The sequence below is a fragment of the Phragmites australis genome, chromosome 16 (genome assembly GCF_958298935.1).
Source record: "Phragmites australis chromosome 16, lpPhrAust1.1, whole genome shotgun sequence".
NCBI classification, from domain to species: Eukaryota; Viridiplantae; Streptophyta; class Magnoliopsida; order Poales; family Poaceae; genus Phragmites; species Phragmites australis.
The window spans coordinates 28,202,068-28,225,368 of record NC_084936.1 but is presented as its reverse complement, the minus strand read 5'-3'; the positions used below and the strand labels follow the sequence as shown (position 1 = coordinate 28,225,368).

At 42.7% G+C, this 23,301-nt stretch overlaps 1 protein-coding gene and 2 pseudogenes across 1 annotated transcript; all 3 read right to left on the bottom strand.

Moving 5' to 3' along the window:
• Positions 1 to 759: 759 nt before the first annotated feature.
• LOC133895208 (glycine--tRNA ligase, mitochondrial 1-like) lies at positions 760 to 9,116 on the bottom strand (annotated as a pseudogene).
• On the bottom strand, positions 9,077 to 13,158 carry LOC133895477 (ethylene-responsive transcription factor ERF113-like). Its single transcript, XM_062335809.1, has 2 exons — positions 12,755 to 13,158; positions 9,077 to 10,218 (listed from the first exon to the last, which is right to left on the bottom strand). The coding sequence occupies exon 2, from the start codon at positions 10,214 to 10,216 to the stop codon at positions 9,638 to 9,640; it is 579 nt and encodes a 192-aa protein (XP_062191793.1). The 5' UTR covers positions 10,217 to 10,218; positions 12,755 to 13,158; the 3' UTR covers positions 9,077 to 9,637.
• On the bottom strand, positions 11,814 to 20,017 carry LOC133895476 (O-fucosyltransferase 13-like; annotated as a pseudogene).
• Positions 20,018 to 23,301: the final 3,284 nt, after the last annotated feature.

Sequence of the window (23,301 nt, the reverse complement as noted above, 5' to 3'; positions counted from 1 at the left end):
CTACCGCGAAGAGTTGCCACCCATAGAAATCGCCAATACCAAGCCACTCCGACCACCGTAGACTAGCTCAACTGCCTCAAATATATCCCCATGTCACACTGGTGCTATTGCTACCCTCTTTCAGCCAACCCATCGTCGGAATCGCTGCCAGCGAGCCCTCTAGTGCTGCTGTCGCCGCTCCTCTGTTTGGTGTTGATCGTGGTTAGCGATTTTGACTAGTCATTACCGTTTGTATTACCATGCTAAACCAAACAAAGCAAAGAATCACTGATCCCACCACCAATCCCCTATAACCTAATATCATTACCGTTTGCATTACCACTGTTGTAACCAAACAACACCTTAGTATCATGGGGGAGCAAGAAGCAATTAATGATGTCTCGGTCCACTGCAGCGAGGGGGGTTAGTATTGTATATGGCCATGCCTGTGTTTGTCTAAGTGAAAATTTCCGGGAATAAATTTATTAACCAAGTTAGAAGCTAAGAGAAGGCCCTTTGAAACTCCTGGTGTGACAGTATGTCAGTGATCAACGTTTCTAATAACCCTGTTTAACATGGCAGGACCAAGCATGTTGACATTGATCACTTCTTGACCAAAGAGCCATTGGATGATGGAACACTCGGACTGAATTATGTAGCTTCGGGTGAGCAAGTAGCAGTTGTTCAACAAAAAGTCTAGAGCAAGTAGCTTCGGGTAATGGTAGATAACTAGATATCTACCGCCTATGTTTAGAGGGAGTATTGGGCTATATATACGTCAGGTCCAGGCCCAAGAGACCCAAGGGCAAACAACACCCAGATCACCGACGAACAATCCATCTCCATCTCCTGTGATCTTTTGCCACGGCGTCCAAGCTCTTGCCGGCTGTTCGCGTCGCAACCGCTGCATCAGCCCGTTCAGCGGCCGCCGGCGCATCTCGCGGCCCGATGTGGCTTCGCCGACGCATGTCGCCGCCGCCCGATCTGTCCACTAGGTAAGGATGAGGCCTCTGTGGCAGAGGACGACCTCGAGCCAGATGAAAGCCCTGTGGACCTTGTATGAGCGCCGGTGCAAGCATTTCAACCGGGAGCGTGACCACGGTGAGATGGCACGCCGGTTCAACTATTTCAAGCACAATGCTCTGCTTGTGCACAAAGTGAACAATTCTCATCCACCCTACAAGCTGGAGATCAACGAGTTTCGCCGATGGGAAGCTAGAAGAGTAGTACTATTTTCCTCCTCAGGCTGCCGCGACACCATGAAGATGTGGCCCTGTAGAAAGTTATGCCTCGATGAAATTACACTAGTTCCATTAGTGACACAGAGACCATCAGTTTCAGATAGAACGCCCACATGTTGCGTGCTGTCCGTTAAGGGAACAATGAAACGAAGAATGCCGTTACGGGTGAGATGCTGACAGGACGACACTTAAAAAGGTGGGAAACAGAGGAAAACCTGGGGATGTAAGGGCGTCCAATCGCTATAGCATGCATCATGTGTGTATGGAAAAAACTGCATTGCCGGATTGCATCAGCAAGACCTATGTTTACCAACTGAAAATTTCCGGGCAATTGGAGGATCGAGATGGTATTGCTGCTTTTTGGAGAGATGTCTAGTGAAGATTGGAGTGGTAGCCAGATTTTTCACTCCTGATCACCTTGGAGACCAACATGGGCAGGATAAGTTGCAGAAACATCGGCCCAGGTGCTTTGACCTTCTGCCAGCTGCTTCACCACAGATGCCACCTCGTCGATGCCCACTCGGATCTGCTCTTTACTGTCCCTCTCTCGGATTGTCAGGCTTGTGGCAGAATCAACTGTTACCGCGAAAGGAACACCAATCTCATCTGTCCTTGCATACCTCCTCCCAATAGAAATAGCTGCAAGAGACCAAGGAAAAACATAAGCTCGTATACAGTTCCTGCAGCCTATATTATCACATGGTACTAAACTGTACATGTTCTAATATAGAGGGCAACATCCATCATGATACTGCCTCACATACTTCACAAAAACACTAATTCCTTTTAAGATGTTATTATGACCCAATCACGTAAAAATAATGCCGTCACATTATTTTTAGATGTGTAACACGTACCAGTAGTGTCAATGACGTGTGAGATACCAGCATTTGTTAATGCTTTGGCAATCACTTTGGCAGCAGCATCAAACTCTTGATTCTTTACAAGGGGAAACACGGTGCACTTGATAGGAGCCACAAGAGGAGGGAACCGGAAGACATTCAGCTGTTCTTCTTCTGATTTGCTAGGCCTTGTGTAAAATGAATGTTCAAACAAACAGTAGATGATCCTGCCTATGCCAAATGACGGCTCGATGACCGAAGGGGCGAAAACTCGCTGATGTTCCATCTTCTCCTCCATACTAATTGATACCATCTTCTTGGTAATCACCACATCCTTTCCAAGTGTGCAGACTTTAAAATTTGTCTCCCCCTTGGATTCTAGTGCAGCTTTCATCTCTAATGATTCCTTCTCACTCATAGCCTGTCACCAAGTTTCAAAATAAAGTTTCAATGACCATCTTTTTCATCTCTAATGCTTCCTTCTCACTCAGGGAGACGATATAAAACTAGCAGACACATATAAAAATGACAGGGATAAGATGTGTTACCTCCAATGCTTCAACGACCATCTTTTGATTGCCCTTAAAAGCAAGCCCCAGGTCTTTCTTGGAGGGTACTATAACAATTTTCTGCGGTAACAGACATCAGAAAGCATATAAGATTCTAAGCACATGTTGTTTTGTTGCGAGAATATTATAAGCACATGTTAATGCCAGCAATAATGACTTCATTTTAAGGTACAAAGACAAGAAAATGGACCATGTATTTCAGCGGACAAGAAAATGGTGTCTTAGAGACCTTGCAGTAAACCATGGAAAACAAGAAATAGCTACAGAAGAAAACTGGAGAACCGGATGATTTAACTCACCTCAACCTCTCTAGGTTTGGAGAATTTTTCATGAGCAACAAGTGGGACACCGCTTTTCTCCTGTGAAATAGGAAGCAGACAAGCATGATCAGCACTAATAGGAGACTTGTAAACTACACAGTGAACACTGATATAAAATTCATTTTAGCATTTGAAATGAGCAACTTACAGAGTGAGCTTTCAAATCATATGCAGATCTATCAGCAATACCCACGCATTCTATCCACCCATAGAGCACTCTATCTCTGCATCCCAACAGTCAGCAGCATAGTGGGCCATCTCATTAGGTAGATGCTGCCTAAACCGCAGTCGATCCTTATCGATTCCCAAACGTGTCAGGAAAAGATAGACCCTTCCGATGAAGTAACCAAGTGTCTCATTACTAACAGTTCCCTGTAAAGAACAATAAGGTAAAAGCTTAGAAATGACATCGGAGGTAAGAACAAGATATAACCAAAAGAAGAGAATAAGGGACTAATTTACAAGAGAGAAAAATTGCCAGAAAATACAAACCTTTGAAACTGCTTCCCCAATCTTCGTTAACTTGGCTGAATCCCCTGAGAGTTGCAGCTCTCTTGGGAACATCAAGAACTCCAAATCAGCAACATCAGCAAATTTCGGGTGTGATTTATCCTCTGGGTCTACAAAATGCTCAATCTCAGCCAATGTGAATTCACGCACTCGTAGAAGACCTTGTCATGGCGAGATCTGATTGTCAAGTAGCAGATATAGTGAGTAGATGAAAAAAAGCAAAAGAGTTATCAAGCAACTGTTACATGGCCAATTAACTGCTCTTGGAAAGTGTGAAGTGTCGCTAACTCTACAGTAAGTGCCAAATACTATGCACTGAACCACAATGTAAAGCATGATCAGTGATTGACACACCATGATTAGTGTGAAGTTATAAGTGAAGTGGCACATAATACATCGATAACTAAGACTAGGCATTTACATACAATGAATGTCAAAGAAAAAGTGAAGAAAAGACATACCTCATTTCTAAAAGCTTGCCCGATTTGAGCTGCTGCAAAAGGGAGCTTTTGGCCATTGTAATAGTACAGGTCCTTGAAGTTCACAAAAATACCCTGTGCAGTCTCTGGTCGCATATACCTATTTGTACACCCGAAATTGAACATGGTCAGCCAATCAACACAAAGGAACATAATTACTCAGTCAATGCTAAAATTCTTACCCCACGCTAAGACCAGTGGGGCCAATAGATGTCTGGAACATAAGATTGAATGGGTAGGGATCAGAGACTGGGTTCTTTGTATCAGGGGCAACAATACCATATTCCTTAATCTTTGCACCAAGTTCCTATGCTGAGAGGTCATCCAAAATGGCAAGAACACGTTTAAACTCGTCAGCCTTCTCTTGGGGTAAGGTAAGGTCTTTCTCAAGCTTCTCTTTGCAAAAATCTTTTAACAAATGGTTAGCGCGGTAGCATGTGCCTGTTTTCTCATCTTTAACCATGAGGTCAGTAAACTTCTCGACATGGCCTGATGCCTTCAAGACAATCTCAGGCGTCACACAGGGACAGTCAACTTCCAACATGTTCTCTTCCAAAACAAAGTGCTGCAAAGAAATGAGGTATTGTGGTAATTGCAATCATAGAAAAACAAATGCAGAAAAGACATCATCAGAAACAGTTCTCTGAAAAATAAATTAAAAATTAAAAAAATTAGTGGATTTCTTTTTCGGATCTTATCTGAAATTAAACTATAGAATTACTCTCAACGTATTCGTTTAGCGACGCTTTTATGACATATTCACATCCTCTACCTTTAGTTTACACTTATATTACTACGTCTAATTTTTTATATTTTTTCCCGTACGAGCATGTAAAAAGATCGAGGGGGTGCATTTATACCCTTTGGCTTATTGACAACAACTTTCCAAGGAATTTTGGAACCTGCCTTGATTTGTGCAAAAAAATCTGAAGTGCATGCCTGCGGTTGGAGTGGCATGTAAGGGCTCATGTAATTGAGGGTGCATCTGAAACATTGCCAGGATGCTGGGGGCTGTTTGGTCCGTGGGCCTGGATGGTGTGGACCGGGAGGCCACGGAAGGGCCGGAAGAGGGAGGCGGTCGCCTTCGCTGGGAATAATAAAATGGAAGCGAGTTGCCTCAAAAAAAAAAAAAAATGGACGCGAGTGGTGCGGCAGATGTGGGTGGGATCGCATCCGATTCCATTGGGTGTGTTTGGTTCCTGCATCCGAGCGGATGCACGGAATTTTGAAAATAAGTATGTTTAGTTATTCATATTTATTATTGTTATGAGTTATGAATTTTGAAAGTTGCTATGAGTTATTGAAATACTCGGCGATAGAGTTTTCGGTTAGTTTTTAAGTTTTGCTTAGATGTTATAGATGAATCTATTTAAAATGGGTTCATTTTGTCCTGTAATCGTAGCGCCAAAATTTGTATTTTTGAGATAGAGAGCACCACCCTTTGAGTTGATAAAAAGAGAGAAAAAAATAAAATTTTCAGCTAAAATAGGCTTAAGACACTAACAAATGGGACCCACCAGTTGGTTTCACCACTTCTCCTTCTCACCTGCTGTACCAGGTGAGTTTTCATTTTGTCGTATTCTACATGTTAAAAATGTTATAACCCATGCCATACTTTCTAACAATTAATTAATTAATTAATTATATTTCAGCTTACTTAATCACAGATAATTAATACAATATCCTAAACCACTTTTATTAGCTTTATCATGTCAAGAACTAAAGTATAAAAATGCAAGTGCTCGTGAAAAATTCAAATTAAGTTTTGTGATGATTTAAATGTGCTCAATCTTGTTTAATTCATCATTTAAATTTTGGAATGTCTAAAATTTGTGAATCCAATTCTAATGATATCTATAAATAGAGTATTTTATAGGAAAATTGATGTCCAGCATGTTAGATGAGTTTGGTCATTATTTTAGCACATGTTTTTGTCTCACATTGTTAACTTCTAACAATCTTTGTTGGTGTAACCTTACACAAGAAAAATATATTTCACTCGTACTCTGATTAACATGATTCTTATTGCAAAACTCATCTAAAACCATGTTCTTTATTTTCATGTAGAAATATTTTGTGTTCATTGCTGTCGATTTTATTGGACAAATTTATGTGTGCTTTTGGTATTTATCGATTGAGTATTTGGCATGTAACGTGATTGCGATCAGCGATGAATGATAGAGAGCAGAAATACCACAAAGGTGAGAGGCAAGCAATCCCTTGATCATTTTGGACTCAGTGTTCAGATTTATTTTATGTATTTATTATGAAAATTTATTATGCATGTGTAGATGTTTTATAAAACTGATGATTGGGATAGTAGTCATGACCTAATTGAATCAATATGTCAACTCCCCTTAAACTTGTTAACCTTACCATTGTTACCCTAGGATGTTGGTTGACATGATAATGTCACTTGGGTAGAACTGGACTAAGGTGTGATAGAAATGCTTAGCTCTACTGTCTACGGTAATTTATTTGGTTGTCACACTATCACTTGGGATATGAAAAGATTTGTTAAAAATAGTTAAGTGGTTGTTTTGAGAAACTTGAGTTGTTGTTCAGATTCAGACAGGTTTATGTCAATGTGTGTCAGAAGATGAGCGTCGTCTCACAGAAGAATGTATAGGTGGAGGCCTACTCGTGTTGTATGAGGACCAGTACCTTGTACCCGAAACTAAGGGATCAGTACAACCACATGTGCCGGTATGGATGAAGGCTCTAGCTTATTAACCCGATAATTCTACCCTTACTTTTTGAAAGTTTGGTGTGTATGTGCGAGTATCCACGAGGTGGGTGTATCCGAAGAGACTCCCATGGCTATATGCGTGGGACCAAAGTTTGCCGCCACAACGATTAATACCCTCTTGACTAGTGGGACCGCTTCTGGGGTACTTAGTTTAAAAAGTAAAGGAGGGATTAATATTAATCGAGAAGAGCAAGGGTTAGGATTAAATGGTGTAATGGCTTTGTCATGACACCCTATGTACACCCAATGTGTAGAGTGTACGGTATCGACGGGTACCACCAAAGAAAAGTTCATGTCATGTGGGTAAAGTATACAAACTCTGCAGAGTAATAAATCTATTCGAATAGCTGAGCTCGCGGTCAAGAGCCCCTTAGAAAAGGTTGCATGGTTTAGATTATTTGTTTTGGGATGTCGGGTTTCACTTGTAGGCACTAGTGTGAGTTTTGTGTATGTCTAGATGGAGAAACAATCTTCATGGTCTGTGATAGATATGATGCTTTTGTTGTTCATTTATTTGCTTTGTTATTTATTTTATACTCTTTAAATTACGTTGCGAATATATTATTATGTGTACTTTCCAAATTATCACTGCATTTATGCAAAACTATACATGTTGAGCATCCTTCAATTCAACCTTCATCTATTGTATCATTGCAATACATATAGCTTGCCTCTTGAAGTTGGTTATTCAGAAATAATGTCAGGAAATCATGAGAATGTCGACACCGGGTCTTTCTAGGATTCAACTCACAGTCGGGATTGTAGCACACCCGATGGATATTTGATTCTATGTATTTTTCCGCTGTATATCCTTTTATATTGTAGATCGGTTGGTCATAATGTTGTAAATTTAATCCAATTAAATATATTCACCTTGTAAAATGTATGGATGTGATATCACTGTTGTAACCGTGTGTACTTGCTACTGATCATGGGACAAGTACAGTGGAAACACGGAGTTTTATTTAATCTAATTACCCGGAGCATTACAATGTGCCACTGCCATGCGGGCCGGGCTATCAACCACCTCATGAGTCCATGTTGGCATAATGTCAACATGCCATGCACATGAACAAATGCTGATATAGCCTTATAAGTTTGGACCTGCGGTGAAAAGTTAAGCCCATCTCCAACAGAAACTCTAAAAATTTATCCCATATTATACTATTACAGCACCCCTTAACACTATTACAGCATCCCTTATTTCTTCCATCTCCAACAGGTACTTTATTTCCTACCTTTCATTACTCTTCTTCTCCTCTCGAACCCACGTGCATAAGCTGTGAACAGTAATAGAGGCAGCCGTATCGTGCCGCAAAAATGCCGTCGAGCAGCTGCCTCCCGTATCACTTTTTATTCGATACTGCCTCCGTTGAAGAGGGATACGGTACGAAAAGGTGTGGCATTTTACTATAACATGAAGCAAAAAGTACAGACGCTACCTCTGTTGAAGATGGCCTAACAAATTTAAGGACTCCATTTTGCAATTTCAAAGTTTAGAAACTGAGATGACACATTCGTATTAGTTTAAGGACCGCTAGTGATTTTAGTCCCAAAACTATATCAAAAAGAGCCGATTCACAGCAAGAAAGAAAAAAAATGCAATACGAGCTCTGCTAAATAATATTTTGCAATTTTTAATTACTATAGTAATTTTATTAAAGTGATTCCAGGAAATAATTAGATGCTAGAGGCTGAAAAAACCAACTTAACCTGATTTACTTCTCTCATAAAATATTTTTCTCCATAAAATTAATTAAAAATAATTAAAGAATCACTTTCAACCATACACTCATCTTTAAAATAATTACTTTAAAAAAATTAGATTATGAAAAACTCTACCAAACCTATCCTTTGACTAATCGTAAGTGCCAAGGGAGACGAATTAATAAAAGTGCTTAGCCGAGTCGGTCAATTCGCTCGTACAAATCTAGGTAGCTACTTGGAAACAATCTGGTGGCCACTTGGCTGCCTTTAGGATAGACATAGACCTCAATCTTGTCAGTAATTAATCCTCTACAGGACTTTGCGTGCCATCAGATAAACATGAAAATTATCCAAAATTATCAGATAAGCATGAAGCTAGCATTCGTACGTGCTGACTAACTGGATCGATCCGCGGGCGCTGACATTGTTCCCCAACTAGCCCGTACAATATTTACGTACGGATCGATCGGTACCACATTGCAGCGATCCGGATCCTGTGAGGTCAAAGCGCACAGTGATTTATGGGGTGATATAGTAATTTGCAGTTGGATACTGTACTAATTCTGTAGTCCATATGAATACGACAACAACTCTATTATAAGTATTGTAACATCAAATATTATTCGTACATTTAAGATATCACATCTTAAAATGTTTTGAAGTTACCGTGACTCCAATTCCTCTGAAATCAGAAGATCCCGATTCCATTGCATCACGCATTTGACCAAGTTTACTTTCGTGCTGACCGTACTAACTATAGTATATATACTACTATACACTTCATGATTATACATGTCTACGACTACACTACTGCTTAAGCTAGGTACGTAGTATATATCATCCCATGCATCAAACCCTGTCTCAGCAGCTCTCCGCTGTGTCGTTTCATTCCGATTGACATACCTGATGATTCTCATGAATTCGAAACATCTTTGAAGTACCGAGCGAAGTTACAACCGAAACAATGGTGGTACAATATAGTGGAAAAGTTTAGCCAAAAGTGTATAAATATGGTCAAAATAAACATATTGCTACTGAAATTTTGATTCCCCTGTCTGCGTATATTATATATATATATATATATACAAACTAGGATTTTTCATTCACATGTAAAGTAACATCCTCAACGTGTCGACTTTCCTACCGAACTAATTTGCTAATGCTATCTAGCTGCTCTTCTTTAGCATGTGCATTGGGGAATGGGGAAGAACGGTTTTGGTGGTGATCAGTGCTCTAGCTGGTTAGCTAGGTGCTCGCCATGGCGGCCGATCCGTAGATGGTGCCGACGGCCCCTTGTCATCGCGCGCCACCGCCGATGATGACGACGCCGTCGTCGTTGACGACTGTGCCGGTGTCAGTCGACTGGAGATGGCCTGCAGGTCCACGTCGCCGCTCTGCAGTATGTGCGCGTACCGATAGAGGTCTGGGAACTCCTCCTGACCACGAGCAGCTGTGCCCGCCGGCGTGGCGCGAGGCGGATGTGCGGGCCGCGGCGTCGACGGCGAGGCCGCGACCGACTGCTGGCGATGGAGGAGTTGGACGGCGGCATGGTGGTGCGGGGCCGCGACGGCAGGGAAGTTGAGCTTGGCCTTGGCGCCCTTGAAGCGGAGAGCGGCGTCGTCGTAGGCGCGCGCGGCGTCCTCGGCCGTCTCGAAGGTGCCGAGCCACACGCGGGCCGCCTTCACCGGGTCGCGGATCTCCGCTGCCCACTTGCCCCACGGCCGCTGCCGCACGCCGCGGTACCGCGTCCGTGGCTGCTCCGCCGCGTCCGCTTCGCGCGATGGCGTCGTCGCGGGAGGTGCCGCTCGGTGCGTCAGCATCACTGAACCCACAGTACAGTAGTGCGATCAAGTCAGAAATTTAGCTGCGTATCTCCTTTATAGTGGGGGAAAAAAATTATATGCAGCTGTGCTGCAGACGGATCCCTTGAGAGCACCATCCAGATTGCTGCCACCTATCCTCGTGCATTGATCTCAAAGCTCACAGCGCGAGGTCTGCAATGGAGTCGAGCGAGCGATCCAACCGAGCTTGAGCACAGAGCCACAGACGCAGGCATAGCTGCGAGGAGGAGGGGCTCTGACGCCAGTGGCACCTACGGTGGCAAGCAGGTTGCGAGAAGGGTCCCCTGACCACTGGGAACTCATTTGTGGGATTCATGGACGGCGTGGACTGCATGAGGCGGCCGACGGTGGTGCGGCAGAGTAGCGGACAAGCAGCTTGCCGTCGTGGCTTATCGACGAGACAGGCGGAACAAGAATAGGTTGGGGAGGCTCAAGACAACGTGGTGTAGCTACTAGCATGGCGGCTTGGACAACAACGGCTGGTGTAACGAGATCAACGGCAAGGCATGTTCGGTTGCTGAGCGGGACAAAGCGAGACGTGGCCAGCGATTCCAATAGCCACGACGGGAGTTCGATGAGGTGAAGGGCACCTACGGGACTGCAAAGACGAGAGAGATACGATACTCGGACCAATTTTATGGAAGAATCAAGGTTGGAGGTGGATTTGTAAAGGAAAAAAGTGAAGATTTTGATGAAGCCGAGTTCACCCTGAGCTACAGAGAGCCAGAGACAAACACGAACGAGCCTTGAGCCCTTTGGAGAAAAAAAATATATATATGCCGATCTCAAAGTGAGGGACGAGCGAGCGACAATTCCCACTCGCGCCAGGTCCAAGCGAGCGAGCAAGCCGTCCGCACATGATGGAGAGCGACTTAGCCCCACGAGACATGCTGGAGGCATGCGGGACCCTGTACAGGGTAGTGTCGGTGCCCGCGCCAGAGCCGTGGCGGTGTTCGCTGGCCACTGTTGCCCAATCATGGGGCAGACCAAGATCGAGTGCGAGGTTGCACTCTGGGGCGCCGGGGGCAAGAGCTCGTTTGGGTTGGATAAGCTGCGCAATAGGTGGAGTTGAGGGAGCGACGACCGGAGTTGGGGAAGACGCTTCGGGCAAGCTTGATTGGGGCGGGGAAACGGCAGGACCGAATGGGGAATCGACGGAGGAGAGTCCAGCTAAGCTTCCCCGAGCTCCTATGTACTCTCTCCTCTGCGCAGAGCACCGGCACAACGAGGAGGTGGCACGATGCCTCCATTCCGACCCCTCAAGTGCCCCCACGCCATGAATAGCTGCGCAAGGCTCAGCTCGATCACTCATCGTGGACGCTCGCTTGGACCTGGCAGGCTTGGCTCCATCGCTCGCTTGACTCGATCGCTAGGACCCAACGTTGTGATCTTTGAGATAGTTGCTTGAGGACACATGGCGACAATACAGATGATGCTCTAAAGTGATCTATATGCAGTACCACTGCATATAATTTTTTTTCCTTGTAGTGCGATGACCGCGTCGAGTCGATCAGAGCAAGAAGCGTCAGAATGCCACGTCGACGACACGACAAGTAGATAGTAGTAACAGCCAGAGTAGAGACCGTACACGCACGTTCTTTTATAATGATGAAATAAAAAATATATCCAGCCTCTGTTTCAGGTGATGCATATAGCGGTAGTCCGTGCAGATACGTCTCATTTAACAATGAACAACTGTCGACACGAGAATTGAAATTCCAGTGAAATTTTCGAACACAAAAATGCCCTTACTGGTTTATTAGCTTGTTTATTTGGTAAAATCTTAAAACTATATGTACTGGTACATGCTTTATTCTTAAAAATATACAAAATTGCTTGTGAATTTGATCTAATTTACTTTTATAAAATTCTCTTGTACCAAAATTATTCTAATTTTTTATAGAAAAATATGTAACAGTTAGATTTGATATTGCATTTGAATTATTCTAATTTGTTTACAAAATTTGTTGAACACCTATCTAAATAATCTTAACATGTTTCTTAAATTGATCATAAATTCATTCTAATTTGCTTCTGATTTTTCATAAAGTTACTTACATAACTATATTTAAAATGCAGACAAACAAATATTTTTTTTATCAAATATTTCCTCTATTTTTTAAGTACGTATTAAAGTGATCACATATAAGTGTTACAAGTCCAAATATAAGAAAATTCAAAAATAGAATAAAGTGCTCGGATTCAAGCTTTTTATTTTCTAAAATAGATGGACCATGCTATAAGTCTAAAGCATACCCACGTAACGTAATTTTTAGATATGTCCCGTTTCTTTTCCCTGTTACCCGGCAGTATATACTATAAATCGACTGTCAATAATTTTTGCAGGCGTACTAATGACTGATTTCCTCAGAAAAACTGTCGTTCGATTTTTTTCCTGATAAATTCTCTTTCGATTTTTTATTTTACCTCCGCGCTAGACAGCCGATAACCCGAACGATCCAGAAGATAACAAACGTTACATGGCAGGAGAGGAAGCGTGCACGCACACGCACGTACCTTGCTGACCGAGCAGGGCCGGCGCCGGCGCCGCCGAGCCGACGACGTGCGCCGCCGCGCGCCGCGGACCCGAGCCGATGACGTGCGCGAGGGCCGCGACGATGACGCCGTGCTCCGCCTCCTCCGGGGGCCACCACACGCTGCCGCTTCCTGCTGCCGGCTCCGGCTCGCCATGGCGCGGGGCAGATGACGGAGGAGGAGCCCTCTCGAGACGAGCGCTCTGACCACCACCACCAGCAGGAGTGGTGTCTCTGGGACGATCCACGCTTACCTCTCTCGTGAGCTGTGGCAAGACAAAGCTAGCTAGCTAGCTAGCACCCATCTGCCTGACGTTGCAGAGGTAGAAGAGCAGCAGCATTAGCAGGGAGGTGATAAGGATGGGAGTACTGAAAGAAATACTGCAAGTTAGTGGCCACTTCAACAAGTCTGGCTTTATAGCCATCCACCTCAGGGCAACGTGTTTCTGTTAGCTACCAGAGTTAGCTTCTGCAGCTAAAAAGAAGACGGTAACCTCGAAAATATACTAGAAAATTCTTTATTTATCATCTGAAGTGAGACTCTATTTATACCATTAAAAAATTTGAACTTTCTAATTTGCTATTCTTCCTAATTTCCATCCATTCCCGTCACTTCCGCCAGTTCTATCAACAGCCGTTATCGTTTTTTCCGTTATCTTCCGTCACCGTGCTGTGTTGGGAGGCACTACCTGGGTAGTCATGGCGCCGGTGTCGGGCGCACTCGTCGGCGACACAACACGTGCAGCCGGGTTGAGAGGCACAACAGGAGGATTAGTCGGCCGGTGAAGGGTGGTCAGCGACGGGCAGCAGGCGGTGGTCATGGCAGCGGCGGTTGCATGCCGACGTCAATGGGAAAGGCGGCGGCTCGGTCAACAAAGGTTAGCGGGAGGTCAGGTGCGCCATGGGGAACTCATCTACTGGGTGCTTGCTCAGCAGGCCTGGCTGAGACATGGACGATGGCGAGCAAGGAAGGGCGGCGGTGCTCGGCGTATGGGAAAGTTCGCGCCGGCGTCGGGCTGAGGTCTAAAAGGCGCGGGCCACATATGAGAAAGTACCAGGGGAAACTCATCGTGCACTGGGTTGGTCCAAAGAAGCTTTGCAACGACGACTCATCGGTGTGGCCGAAGCGAATCCGCTGGAGTTGGGGAAGAACGCCCCAGGGAGCTCAGTCCGGTGGGGAAAACGATGGGGTCGGACCGAAGAGAGGCGGAGGAGGTCGCAATGAGGCTGCTCCAAGCTCTTGCAGGGCCGTAGTGATTAGGCGACGACGGATTTCGCTCGGCGGCGGCGGCGGAGCCTCGCTGCGGCGCTGGCTCGGGAAAGAAGGTGCTAGCCTTGGCTGCGCGCGTTGTCCTCCGCATGCGTGGAGGAGCTACGGCATGGATACTCCTTGGGCGAGAGTGTGGGCGCCAAGGGAGAGGATGGGGAGAAAGCTGGTGCTGCTGCTTCGGTTGAGCTCGACTGAGTGTTGCTGCACGGTGACGGAAGATAACGTCAAAAAAGATGACGGCTGTTGACGGAACCGACGACAGTGACGGGGAAGAGATGAAAATTAGGAGCCATGACAAATTAGGAAGTTCAAAATTTTCAATGGCAAATAGTACATCACCTTATCTTTTGATGATGAATAAGATATTTTCTCTATATGAGAAAATATATAGGTGAATCTCAGCTTAAAATATGGCATGTACCAGGAGAAACACAAAAGACAAAAAATACATCTGCCTCTTTTGTTACCGACAAGTAAACGGAGTCTCGGATTGGAATTTTTGTGTTTGATTTGTGTGACTGTCAACGCTACAAATTTTTTCGGACCATCTGTACCACTTTTCGTTGGTTAGCCTGTCAGTATTACTTAACACGGACATAAGTGTAATCCGATTGGAATTCAAAATATCCGATTTGACAAAAAAAAATTGAATACAAATATCCAGGGAACACTATATACCTCATGCACAGTAACTTAACCCCTCTGAAAATGGTGCATGGATCGGATCCCATTGATTGTCATGGAGCACTCCAATATTGTACCCAAGCCTACAAATAGGCTGGGAATTTTGCTATAGGACACTGCTTGTATGTGTTTTTTTATTGTAGGATACTTAATGTCCTATGACAAAAATATTTTGTAATCTACCATTCATATATAGTATCCATAATTTTTTTTCTTAATATCCCATAGCTAATATCACATAAATAAAGTGTCCTATAGCAAAATAGTCCTAAATACGCCTAGTCGGTTTGTGTTGATGCAATGTGTTTAGACGTTCCATGGCGACGGGTTTGGCGCCATCTGGAACACATAATTATATGTGCAAGTGTGTACTCAAGGGACATGGGAAATATCTAGTATTTGCCCATATTTGAGTGCAATCATGCCAAACCATCAACAATACTCAGCACAAGAGTGTATATATATATATACACACACTGACTTTGTTTGACATGTTTGTACACATATACTACTAACTGGCTTGGGCCACAGCTAACGTACCCAAGATGACCACTTGATTTCCTTCAAAATGATATTTGCAATTTGTTCGATTTTCGTTTAATAAACCAACTTGTTTCCCTGTTAATATCTCCTGGTTGGAGCCAATATCAGGTCTCACACTAGACCATACGAACATCTTTGGATCCTGTACATGTAAAAGAAACTCAGAAGAGCTACGAGGAAGGTTCAGCACGGCATCTCAGGTCAAGTCATGGACTTTACGTCTTTGTTGTTCACACAGAGTCAAAATATTTAATGGCAAACTTTTTTTGGAAAGAAGAATATTTAATGACAAACTTTTTTGAAAGAAAAATATTTAAAGACAGTTTTGTTTTGCAAAGAAAAAAATATTTAATGACAAACTTTTTTGGAAAGGAAAATATTTAATGACAAACTTTTTTTGAAAGAAAAATATTTAATGACAGTTTTGTTTTGCAAAGAAAAAATATTTAATGACAAACTTTTCTTGAAAGCCAGATCAGATAATGCCTCAAATGGTTTCACTGGTGCTCCACTCAAAAAGGGAAATGATTCAAGTAATGTGCATAACTACCTATTACCTATTGCTTCTATGTCTTCACAGAATGGCCTTTTTTTTGGTTTTATAAAGGCAGTTTGTAGTCATCTACCCTTCTCATTTGTGTGGTTAATACAAAGCCCACATACTCAGCTGTCGACCAATCTTCCATCAATCTACCATACTTGCCCTGTTGATTTTTAGTTTCTTTTACAACACATTGTTAATATCTAAAAAACCGTGAACATATCAAAGTATTCAAATGCGAACCTGACTGTATCACACTGTGTCTAACTAATGATGGACAGATTATTCACTATTGGTCAAAAACTGGGAATTCTATATCAAAATACATGAGTACCCTGTAAAAATAAGGTAGAGAGTACTGCTTATGTTAGAAAACAGGAGAGAGCCACTAGCCCAACAGATTAGTTACCTTGCATCAGCGGAGTAATGATGACTATAAACCCATGCCACCGGCAGTCTTGATTAATGTATTCAAATTCCATGGATGATTGATGTACACTCACTTTACTAGTCTGGGAGTTTCTTGACTTCTCATTAGACGTTGTTCTCTTTGATTTGACACAGCTGTTGGAACCTGATGCTCCTTCTAGAACCCAGAATGAATCGGTGGGCATCAAGAACAAAACAACTCCCTGGTCAAGAGATAACGTTTAGATTAAACAAGCACATAGACGTGTACACATGAGGTCATTCACGACTCATTAGTCAGTACTTCACCACTCGCCAGGAGCCCAGGAGCTACTTCCTGAATGCTGAGTACTGTACACCAGTGACTATTTAGTATGATTCTCTGGGTCACTCTAATTTCAACATGATCCTCAAAGTAAGCAATGAGAGTAATTTGAAAGTAAGTGAGCATGTACATGCCTGTGCTAGGCTCTGAACTCACCCAAAAAAAAAAAAACATTACGCAGGAGAAGCAGAATCTGCATGAATGCCTACCCTCCTCCGAACCGAGCTGCTGCGCATTTTGTGAATGCCCATCTGATAGAAAACTGTTTCTTGTCACAGTAACATTCCATTCATATTTACAAAATCAACCGTGGTGATATATTAGTAGCTTTTAGCCAACAGGTGGCAGTCTAGAGTAACCCTTGTGCCACTGGTGCTCCAATTTGAACTCACAAAAGCAGTGCTCAGGCAGAGCCGATCCCCTCCCCCTGATATATTCTTCTCGATGAGCATCCCACATAGCCTCAGCCAGTTGCTCCCCTGCTAGTCCAGCAGTGGTGTAGTTTGCAAAAGCCCTCCTACTCAAGACAGTGTCTTCTGGAGCCCTTGCATTGTTCTCATTGCAGTTACCATCTTATCCATATTTCCAAAGAATGTTGCAACATATGCATCGCTGTTAACTGAAACATAATAGTCAAGAGCAGCTTTCGTGTTGCCATGCATCCTCTCAAAATCTTCATGAGTCAGAAGTGATGATTTAGTGTATATATTTTTGTAAACCGACGTAAAACCCTCAAGTTCAATTAGCCTATCACCAGCAGCTAAATAAATATTTGTGTTTGTAGGAATGCCCAACGCTTGGAGCATAAATGCTGTTTCACTTGGTGTCAGAGGGCACTTGCCACGGTTCCTCCACATAAGGGCAGCATCACCAGTCAATAGATTCCTACCCTCCCCACGTGCAGCTTCAATGGAGTCCAGTGATTTGGAAGAAAGACCGGTGTATACACACCGACTGTAGGCAACCATATCTGGTTCAAATCTCAGATGAAGGGATAAGAAGGGCTTTGGTATAGCTTGGAGAAGCTCAATAGCCTTAGATTCCACATTTTTATTCGATTTGAGTGCATTGTAGCAACCTTGGCAGTAAGAAGCTTTTGCATACGAAGGGTATCTGAAAATACAGGCATATACATCAGTATGGCTCAGAGTCAACTCCAAGATGAATAACTAGCATATAAACCATTTTGAAACCTTTTAAGATACCAAAAGAGTCTGCAATAGGAACACTGATTCAAATGTGAATAATAGTTAACTATATATGTTTTAGGGAATACATAACTATATGATCATTATCACAATTATGACGGATGAAAGCGGCAAGCATACAAGTTTACTAGTTATCTTAATACCTTGTCTCACTCGTCCTACATCTCAGACGCTACAGTTGCGATTTTTTTTTTTTACTGGGGAGATGACAATCTTAGAAGATTATGCCAATTGACATAGTTGCTGTTTTACCAATTGTTAACTAGTCACATAACAAACTGAATAAAGGATACACAAATTCTAGCATTATATATTGACAGGCATCTTGAAAAGCTATCTTGCCAGAATATAGTGTGTATACTCCAATTAATAAAGATCGGGTTCACTTCACAGCAAGAGAATGGAGAAAATTGCAAAGAAATGGAGACCAATATTTGTTTTGACATCACCTTCTGAAATTGAGGAAATCAAACCAACATAAGAGGTTTGTAAATACGCTCAATGCTAACAGTTGCTAGTAGTTGGACATTTATGTTTCAAGCAATGAAATCAGTAAGAACCCCTTTTCCATGAGAGGCAGCAATAATTAGTTGCATGGTCATATCGGATAACAACATCTAAGAATACATAATAGGGACAATACCGATATGTATGATTTTTTCAAGACTGCTTTATATTAGTAAGATATATCTGCTACATATATTGACCTCCCATCAGTACGATATATCCACCTCTTATAAACTATAATATGCTCCTTCCAAAGGCGCCCAACTATTAGTCCTATAGCACCTAATTGTTACCCTTATTATTCTAGGATCATTTACCACATACTAAGAGCATCAATAGCAGTTATGATTCAAGATGTCTGCGTAGTGGTGAACAACATAACTTGGGAAACAAAATACTTGTAAGTATGACTAAGGGCACTGGTATTATGAAAATGGAAAGCACATGTCAGGATCTACAAGATGATTGAGCAATACCTATCTCTCCTTTGACTCATGGCAGGTGTCAGTGAAATATAGCGGTGGTCCAAGAGAGCTGGAAGCACTGCCTCCACATAGTCAAAATGCCCTTTCTGTTTACTGCAGTCAACCTTAAATGGCTCTTTGGATGCTATCTCAGGAGGCATGTCCTTCACAGCTTCCACATATCCTCTAGTCTGCTCAATGAAGTAATCAACATCAAAAGCATCTGCAAAGCCATTGACAGAACATTCCAATAAGAATTTTTGAGCAGAACTGAACTACAGAGCTACAATTAGAACAACCCTTCATTTCCTAGACTGGCTCATACCTGGACTCGTTCCAATAGGCAGCAACCTCAAACTTGGGAAGAACCATTGTTGCATTCAGAAGGCGTGCAACCCCAATCCCGTCACATAGCTGCAGAATATATCACACTCGTATCATTTGATGCCAACTCTAGTACTCAGAAGCACATAATATGAACAACAGAAACCACGTTTGCTTTATAAAACATCACGCAACTTCTGAATGTTTAGCACTGTCAGAGCCTCAGAGAATCACCATACCATGCAATGTGATTTCATGACACTGGCAACTAAAGCATGTTTCAGCTAAATTATGCGACTCCTCTTTCTAACACTATAGCCTACTGGTGGTGTATGACCAACCAAATGATCTGACAGCACAATACAGAAAGTGAATGGTATTTCACTACAGGAAGGAGGAAACTCTAACCGAAATCGCTTAACGTACATCACGTCTCAGCTGGTTGAGCCCGCCGTAGCAATCTATCCTGATGTACCCGTTCCTCCTCGATGGAGCTGCAGAAGAAAGGGAATAAACAGCAATAATCACCGCGTCCATGCCTCAAGCAAAGGTCCAACACCCTAAACCTAACCCCAAACCGCGCGAACCCTCACCGGGCATTGCCGTCCGCCACCACCCGCAAGGCCGCCACTCCACCAACCGCCGCTGCGACCATATGACCCGCGAATCCCCCCTGCAAGAGAACGAAAACCGGGGATCTGTAAGGTTCTGGAACATTCTGGAGCAACCGGGGAGGACAGGTGGGCCAGGGCTCGTACCTGGAGGCGGGGAGTGTGAAGAAAGGTGGGGAGGCAGGGGGCGAGAGGAGGAGGAAGAGCGCGAGCGCCGGGAAGAGGACCGGGAGGAGTACGCGAAGGCGGTGATGGGCCCACCAGGCTGCCGCCGAAGACATGGCCGCCGACTCGCCGCCGCGAGCTGGGCGAACCACTGGATCTGATCGACACCGGACCGGAGGGAGAGTTTCCTCTGACTTTAAACTAGGGGGCAATTACTTTTTTACCACTCTTCCCGATAGCACACTCTAAAATAAATTACGGTATAAATAGTATCCGAAAGCTAAAAAAATATATCAAAAAATGTGTCGATTTTTGTATATGCTCTATAATTCATAAGCAATCCATTTTAACTTGATTCACCTAAAATTTTTGTGTAAAATTCAAACTAAAATTCCCTAAAATATGCTACTTTTGTAAATTCTAGCAATTTGTAGGCCTCACAAAAATTTTCAAAAAATCTGAAAAAATCACTAATAATCCTCTAATATGGTTTACTAATTTATAAAATTATTTCTCACCCTAGGTTATAAGTGAAAAAGTGACTTCCCATCCTAGGTTATTGATAAATGGGTATTATAAAGGAACTTATTTTTTTCACTTATAAACTAGGGTGAGAAATAATTTTATAAATTAGTACACCATATTAGAGGATTATTAGTGATTTTTTCAGATTTTTTGAAAAAATTTGTGAGGCCTATAAATTGCTAAAATTTGCAAAAGTAGCATCTTTTAGGAAATTTTAGTTTGAATTCTACACAAGATATTTAGTGAATCAAATTAAAATGGGTTGCTTATGAATTATAGAGCATATACAAAAATCGACATATTTTTTGGTATATTTTTTTTTAGCTCTCAGATACTGTTCATACCGTAACAGTGTATTTGCGTGAGCCCGGTGTTAAATAGGGGAGCACATTCGGTAGGGTGGTATTTCAAAATGTGCCATTCCGGAGAAAGGTAAAAAAGTAATAAACTAGTGTATGTTTTGCGGGACGCATCCTGTTTTTGACGATAGAATATTTTAGATTTAAAATTAAGATAAAGGTGTTATAAAATAAAATGATGAAATACATTGAACCCGATACTAACTATGAACACAAGATATTAAAATGAGCTTGTTACATTCTACTCACTAAATAAATATCTATCTATATATATATATAAATAGAATCATCTCATCTTATTCCACTCTCTAATCAAACACTATATAAATTATCCATAATATGGTCGCTGACAAAGTGGCTCTACCTATTAGCGACAATATCACAGAGATATTACATTCTAAGATCGTGTTTCGAACTCGAGAAGGAGGCAGTCAACTTTAATCATCCGTAATATGGTCGCTGACAAAGTGACTCTACCTATCAGCGACAATATCATAGCGATACTACATTCTAGATCGGGTTTCGAACTCTGAGGAGAGGGCAGTCGACTTTAGAGCCAATTGATTTTTGTCCCCACTCAAAAAGTATCGCTATGTCCTGCGATTATTGACTATTCTACATTCCATTACTATAAATAGTATTATAATCATAATTAAAAAGTCAATTTTTCTATAATAAATCATCAATTTATTTTAAATTTATATATAGAATGGGTCCCCATGTCATTTATTTGCAGCCTGCGATGGTCTGCATTAAAATTTCGCTTAAATTTTGATAAAATTTTGTAAATTTTAGAGAGAAACGAAATATCTATTTTTTTTAAAAAAATCGGTAGCATGTGAGACCCAGTGGTAGCATATGACAAAAAATAACCATAATTTTAGTAAAATCTGACGAATTTCGATTTCTCACCCGTGAAGGAAAAATCAGCGCCTGGAGACCCCGTGCACGTTCCAATTTCCATTCTCACCGGACGGCAAATTTCGCCAACCGAGCCGTGGCTCGGTCCTAAAAGAAAAAAGCTGGGACCACCTATGCATCTGTTAACCGATGTATACCTTCTGTTAGGTGGGCCCACCAACAGCCCGTGCGTTCTGATCAGCGCGGCCCAAGTTGTGGGAGACACCGAGGCAAAGACACGCGTCATACGGTACGGCCGTAATGAGTTTGCATGGTTGGCACGGAATACAACAAAATTGTTCAAATTGTTACTAAGAAATGTTGATTTACTCAAGATTCAAAAATTTGGTTTAAAAATTAAATGAAAAACAAAACATTCAACATTTTATCAAACTAGTTCAACATTTGAAATAATCTAGTTCAACATTTTACGTAAAAATGTTGAAACAGTATATCGAAAATGTTGAAACAGTACACAAAAAATGTTGAACTTAAAAAATATATTAGATCTTATTTTTTTATTAATTATAAACAACGCGATTAAAAATGGACTTACGGTTTGAGAGAAAATGCGTTTGAAGTTTAGAAATCAAAAATATTTTTACCCACCTCATAACGCGACACGTGGCTGTGTGATAGAAACTTGGCTCGCTCGCTCGCTCCGTCGCGCACCACGTTGCCCCCCACCTGTCTCTTTCCGGGCAACGTGGCAACAAACCTGTCCCGCTGGTGGGCTTCCGAGGCGGGCCGCGCGCTCTGGGCTTCTCACTCTACATGTCTCTTCCCTTGCCCGGCATCTCCCCTCCCCACCCCTCGTCAAGATTTCGAAACTGACCGCGCCGCCGCTGCCGCCGCATCCATTAATCCGGGAAACCCTAGGAATGGAAGATGGGAGCCAAACCTAATCCTAGGGCAGATGAGAGCGTCGTTGAGGCCTCCGCGTCAGAGGAGAGCGACATCTCGGAGGATGATTATTCCGACTTGCGTAGATCCAATGTGTTGGGGTGGCTTTCAGATCTGGAGGAGGACGACCACGGTTTCACCGATATACCGCCATACTCTATAGTCGCGTACCCAGGTACGAATCTCCTTGATGTTTTCTTCTTTCTTTCGGAATCATTTTATTTATTATGCATGCTTGGTATGCTGCCTTGTGTTCTGGATTCAACCCATCTAGAGAAGAGGCTTCTTCGTTAGTTTATTTGCTGCTTTAAGGTTAATTTGTTGACAGAGATAGATATCAAGTGCCGATGCTCTATTTCCCTTCCTATTTGTAATTTTTTCCCATGTTTGTCATTCTGTTAAGTGGTCCGAATACAAGACATACCTTGAGGGCTATTACAGCCACAATGCTGGCCAAGTTGCCGCTCTTTGTGCCCAGCACAAGCCTGAGCCAATTGGACAAGGTGTTGCTGCTGAGTATAATGTCCTGCATGCTGCAGCCAACCTGGTAAAGTCCTCCTGCCTCTGCAAAACCAAACTCCCTACAACTTGTTTTTATTGATTCAGTTGCTAATTAACTTCCTTGCACCGTTGCAAAACAATCAATCCTTTCCAGTGTCTCGAGATCGAGGACAAGTTTCTTAGGAGCTGTCTTGACGATATCACTTTTGAAGATATCAAGCTGAGCCGTGATATCAAGAACCATGCGGGGCGTATGATCAAGTCAGAGGGTAAATCTTCTGTTGCAGCTGCG

What these genes read in the sequence shown, in the direction of transcription:
- LOC133895477 (XM_062335809.1), bottom strand. Translation starts at nt 10,216, where the DNA reads ATGCTGACGCACCGAGCGGCACCTCCCGCGACGACGCCATCGCGCGAA.